The sequence below is a fragment of the Lactuca sativa genome, chromosome 4 (assembly GCF_002870075.4).
Source record: "Lactuca sativa cultivar Salinas chromosome 4, Lsat_Salinas_v11, whole genome shotgun sequence".
NCBI classification, from domain to species: Eukaryota; Viridiplantae; Streptophyta; class Magnoliopsida; order Asterales; family Asteraceae; genus Lactuca; species Lactuca sativa.
In genome coordinates, this window is record NC_056626.2 from 205435945 (window position 1) to 205442045 (window position 6101).

The window sequence follows — 6101 nt, forward strand, 5'->3', positions numbered from 1 at the left end:
TTTGATGAAATAATTCACAACATGATGAAGAAGAAACATGTATGTTACAGATCTTAAACCAACAAAAAATTTCTAGTACCAAATTCGAGAAAACTTTGATACCAATTGTTAGCATTTAATAACTTAATCTATATATGCGGAAGCTTTCAAGGTCAGACTTTCAAACTCGAATTTGGATATAAGAAAATAGTAGTAGGAGATTGTGTACCTGCTTCCATTGAAGCTTTTGGATCTGAAGAACAAGCTTGGTTTTCCAGTTGATCTCAAGACAACCTCTAAGAACCCTCAGCAATCCGAAAACGAATTTGTGAAGTAATTCCGTGTGTATTGATTTGCTCCTCATCACATATATTTATAGATGGAGATAAACTCTAATGTGAGATATAAAAGAGATTTTGAGGATCTTGAGTCAAACTAGGAACTCAAGCCACAAATGGTAAGTAAATAACGGTTCATCAACAATCTTATACATTTGTCATAATATTTTGGATTTAAATGATAACAATATATATGTTCATTTATAGAATGGTTCATCAACAATCTTGTCATAATATTTTGAATAGCGGTTATCAACATTTTATATACTTTTCATAATATTTCGAATTTAAATGATAACAATTTCTATGTTTATTTATAGGATTGTGTCATGAATGGTCGCATGAATTTCTAACTAGTATACGAGACTTTTGTTTATTGAGAATAACGATTTGACTGTAAACATCGAGGAACTTAGAGAAACATTGCAAATTTATTATTAAATATTATTATCTTTATTAAGTTTTAAAGTTATTCTACGGTACATGGGTTTAAACCTACTTTGTGCAATACTTTCATAATATTTGATTTCCTATTTTTAGTTTGGATAATACTTTCCTAATATTTGATTTCCCAGTCCATTTTTCATTTATCTAATTTTCACTTGAAAAAAAAATAATGGGAATATACAATTTTTTTAGCATGCTTTACAAATAAATCGTAAAAATCATCGGCTTTTAACATGCAAATCAATACATTTAATATTTATATTAATAATAATCAATTAATTGATAAGAAATAGTTGTGTAAACCAAAATTTAAAAAGAATCTTAAGATCTATGAACGACTTGTTTTATTAAATAAATTTCTTTCATCTTTTTTTTTAATTATTTTTTTGTAACTTTCTTTTCTTAAATATCTTAAATGAGGGATTTTTTTTTAAATGGTAATAAATGGATAAACCTAAAATGGTGGAAAAAATTGCAATTTTGGAAGGAATAGAGATGGATACAATTTGAAACAAAACGACCTACAATTTAGAAATTAAGATTCGATATCATATTTTGATAAAGATTCGAAATCATACGTTGATATTTAAAAATATATATGGAATCCAATAATATCCAATAATAATAGATACCACTTTAATCCGAAATTCTCGAACACTTCTGGATTCTGGTAGGGTACAGCCTACAGAGCCCATCTTCCCGATGCCTTTCGCGGCTCCAACATGTATATAAAGCGTTTCATCCCTCTCATTATTCATCACCATTCACCAGTTATCAAAGTTCTTCATTCAATTCCGTGGGTAAGACATTCTCTTCTCTCCATGTTTTAATATGACTTCTTTCTCTCTGTATTTTATTTTCAAGAGTTTGCGCCTTCTGTAATTCGAAACTCATTGATATGGTTTATAAAACACAAACTGATGCTCTTGTTATTGCGTTTGTAGGTTATTTGAGAGGGATTATCAAACATGAATCCTGACAAATACACCCACGAGACGAATGAAGCTTTGGCTTCAGGTCAAGAACTCGCAATGAATGCTGGACAAGCACAGTACACACCTCTACATATTGCAGCAGCTTTGATTTCTGACCATAATGGAATATTCCGGCAATCAATAAACAATACCGGTGGTGAAGAAGCAGGTTATTCAGCGGAGAGGGTTTTCAATAAAGCGTTGAAGAAACTCCCTTCCCAATCCCCTCCCCCTGATCAAGTTACAGCAAGTGCTTCTCTAATCAAGACAATTCGTCGCGCACAATCTTCACAAAAATCCCATGGTGACGCCCATTTGGCTGTGGATCAATTGATTTTGGGTATTCTTGAAGATTCACAAATTTCAGAACTTCTAAAAGACGCCGGAGTTGATGCATCGAGAGTGAAAAGAAAGGTAGAAAAGCTCCGGGATAAAGAAGAGAAGAAGGTGGAAAGTGCTTCAGTTAATACTAATTTCGAAGCTCTTTACACATATGGTCGTGATCTTGTAGATCAAGCTGGGAAGCTTGACCCTGTAATTGGGTGAGATGAGGAAATCAGGAGAGTGATTAGGATTTTATCAAGAAGGACGAAGAACAATCCTGTTCTTATTGGTGAACCTGGTGTGGGAAAAACTGCTGTTGTTGAAGGATTAGCTCAAAGGATTCTTAGAGGAGATGTCCCAAGTAATCTTACTAATGTGAGAGTTATATCATTGGATATGGGAGCTTTAATCGCTGGAGCTTCATATTTTGGGGGGTTTGAGGAGAGACTGAAAGCAGTTTTGAAAGAAGTGGAAAAGGCTGAAGGGAAAGTGACATTGTTCATTGATGAAATCCACCTTGTTCTTGGAGCGGGTCGTACAGAAGGATCCATGGATGCTGCAAATCTGTTCAAGCCCATGCTTGCTAGAGGTCAACTTCGGTGCATTGGTGCAACCACTTTAGAGGAGTATAGGAAATATGTGGAAAAAGATGCTGCTTTTGAGAGACGTTTCCAGCAGGTTTTGGTGGCTGAACCAAGTGTTCCTGACACCATAAGCATTCTTAGAGGGTTGAAAGAGAGATATGAAGGTCATCATGGTGTTAGGATTCTTGATCGTGCTCTTGTTGTTGCTGCTCAGCTTTCAAGTCGATACATAACTGGTATGAATTGATTCAATGATTCACTTTCTTTTTATTGATTTGAACTTGTTCTTCACAATTTATATATATGGTTCTGATGTTGCTTGTTACTTCGTATGTAGCACGTTTCCTCCCTGATAAGGCTATTGACCTTGTGGATGAGGCGTGTGCAAATGTTAGGGTGCAAGTTGATAGTCAACCTGAAGAAATAGACAATCTTGAAAGGAAAAAGATGCAATTAAAAGTTGAGGTTCATGCTTTGGAGAAAGAAGAAGACAAAGCAAGCAAAGCTCGTCTTGTTGAAGTGAAAAAGGAGCTCGATGATTTGAGAGATAAGCTTCAACCATTGATGATGAAATACAAAAAGGAAAAAGAAAGAATCGATGAAATCCGCAGACTGAAACAGAAAAGGGAGGAGCTTTTAGTAGCACTAGAAAAAGCAGAAAGAAGATACGATTTAGCAAGAGCTGCAGATTTAAAATTCGGAGCAATTCAAGAAGTGGAAACTGCCATAGCAAAACTCGAAAAAACAACAAATCAAAATGTGATACTAACAGAAACAGTGGGACCCGATCAGATAGCTGAGGTGGTGAGTCGATGGACCGGGATCCCGGTGACTCGACTCGGAACCAATGAGAAAGAGCGGTTGATCGGGTTATCCGATCGGTTGCATCAACGGGTCGTGGGTCAAGACCAGGCGGTGAACGCGGTGGCTGAAGCGGTGCTGAGGTCACGAGCCGGGCTCGGGAGGGCTCAGCAGCCGACCGGGTCCTTCCTTTTTTTGGGTCCCACAGGTGTTGGAAAAACAGAGCTTGCAAAGGCTCTTGCAGAGCAGTTGTTTGATGATGAGAAGCTGATGATAAGAATCGATATGTCGGAGTATATGGAGCAGCACTCGGTGTCACGGCTGATCGGAGCTCCACCAGGGTATGTTGGTTATGAAGAAGGTGGTCAGTTGACCGAGGCTGTGGGGAGGAGACCATACAGTGTGGTGTTGTTTGATGAAGTTGAAAAAGCTCATCAATCCGTGTTCAATACGCTTCTTCAAATGCTGGATGATGGAAGGTTGACCGATGGTCAAGGTCGAACGGTTGACTTCACAAACACAGTCATCATCATGACTTCAAATCTTGGAGCTGAGTATTTGCTAAAAGGGTTATCAGGGAAAACAACAATGGAGAAGGCTCGGGAAATGGTGATGGGAGAAGTGAGGAAGCATTTCAAACCGGAGCTTCTAAACAGACTCGATGAGATTGTGGTGTTTGATCCTTTATCTCATGATCAGTTGAGGAAAGTTGCTAGACTTCAGTTGAAGGATGTGGCTGTTAGGTTAGCGGAGAGGGGTGTTGCTTTGGGTGTCACGGAGGCGGCATTGGATGTGATACTGAATCAGAGTTATGATCCGGTGTATGGAGCAAGGCCGATTAGGAGGTGGCTGGAGAGGAGGGTGGTGACTGAGTTGTCTAAGATGCTGATAAGAGAAGAGATCGATGAGAATTCGACTGTTTTCATAGATGCAGAGATGAATGGGGAGGAATTGAGTTATAGAACAGAAAGGAATGGCGGAGTGGTGAATGCTGAAACAGGGAAGAAGTCTGATATTTTGATTCAAGTTGCGAATGCAAATGCAAATGGTGGGGATTGTAAGGTGTTTTCAGTTGTACATTAATTTCGAGTTCAAAGTCTCAAGTACATTTTTGTTACAATGTATAAAATATGTAGAGAAGTTTCATGAAGAGGGGCGGATGTATAAATTTTTGTGGGGGCTAAAATAGTCTATATATTACTTTTTATAGTTAGACCTCTGCGTTTACTGATTTTTTTGAAAGGAGTCCATCATATTTTCACTCATAACATCCATGACTGTATTTTTTTATACACTACCAATTAGTGCATATTTATTTTATTTTCCAAGTAAATCTTCAATGCGGTTGCTGCGATAGGTAAAACGAAGGTTAACTTTAATAACCTATGAATAAATAAATAAAAGAACGATGTGTTCATTGTTCCACGTCAAATGAGAAAGGCCAGTAGTTTCCATTCAAATGTACAAATATGTCAATCATGTATCAAAGAATGATAATAACAAATATGTCAATCATCTATCAAAAAATAATAATAGACATCTAGTGGAACATCAAGATGCAGTTTCCAAATCATTAAAGAGATTTATTTGATATCTGTGAATTATGAAATTCCAACATAAACAGTAATTTTTTTTTCCGAAGTTGGTTAAAGGCAGAATTACATATATAGGACGGATGCACGTAGAAAATACTTGAACTAAAGGGAGTGAAAATAATTCGTTGGATTGTCTTATATTTTTCTGAAATCTTATTTCTTTTCAAAGTTCATGATACTTTATAATAGTGAAACTTTGGTCGATTCCAATTGAATTATCTCGTTCACCCGGATACAAATCCAAATTTTAAAGAAAAATCAAAATATATAACAAGAAAAAAATAATACAACTAGACTCTAGACAAGACTTATTGGAAATCAAGAACAAAAAGCGAGAATTTGGGTTAATATAATAAAATGGGAAAGCCCATGTTCTGATACATTCATTATTATTATTTATTAACCGTTTGAAATCTAATTATTCTTGAAAATTCAAAGTCATCGACGCGAAGGGCCTTGGTAATATATGATACTAGGTTATAATTCGTGGAAACCACGGTTTGTATATTTAAAATTTTCTATATAAATAAAAAAATATAAAAAAAAAACAAAACATTGTCGATTGTAAGTAATTATGAATTGACTTGTTAAGCAAAATAAACATAATAATATTATTAGGATATGATTTTGTATTTTCAAAATTTGAATTGAATTTGATTTGTCACAAAAAAAGAGGAAATAATAAAAATCCTAGAAAAATGACATGTATCAAAGAGACATTCTAAAAAACTGACAAGTGTCATTTTTAGGTTTCATTTATTAGAAGAAATGTAGATGTAGATTTGTCATTTGGTCCTTTTCTCTCATCCCAAATTTTGGAGACGTAGATATTTATTCTTATCTATTAAACATCAAGGGGGTGTTTGACTTAGCTTTTCACAGCCCAAAAGTCTTTTTTAAAAACGAAAAAAAAAAAAAAAAAAACAAAAGATGTTTGGCAATACTAGTTTTAAAAGCTACTTTTGGAGTTTTTATACAAGGAAAATGAACTTTTTGGAAAAGTCAAGAAATTCTGACTTTTTGTAACTTTTCCAAAAAGGACTTTTGGGCTGTGAAAAT

The 6101-nt window shown here is 35.3% G+C and overlaps 1 protein-coding gene across 1 annotated transcript; it reads left to right on the top strand.

Annotated features, from left to right (window-relative positions):
* The first annotated feature begins 1448 nt into the window (after positions 1 to 1448).
* Positions 1449 to 4633, top strand: LOC111902264 (chaperone protein ClpB1-like). Its single transcript, XM_042901293.2, has 3 exons — positions 1449 to 1564; positions 1709 to 2882; positions 2984 to 4633. The coding sequence occupies exons 2-3, from the start codon at positions 2459 to 2461 to the stop codon at positions 4528 to 4530; spliced, it is 1971 nt and encodes a 656-aa protein (XP_042757227.2). The 5' UTR covers positions 1449 to 1564; positions 1709 to 2458; the 3' UTR covers positions 4531 to 4633.
* The last annotated feature ends 1468 nt before the right edge of the window (positions 4634 to 6101 follow it).

Excerpts from the sequence above, each read along its gene's own strand:
- LOC111902264 (XM_042901293.2), top strand. The coding sequence starts at position 2,459 with ATGGGAGCTTTAATCGCTGGAGCTTCATATTTTGGGGGGTTTGAGGAG. Across the intron at positions 2,883-2,983 it reads TTCAAGTCGATACATAACTG|CACGTTTCCTCCCTGATAAG; the intron begins GTATGAATTGAT and ends CTTCGTATGTAG.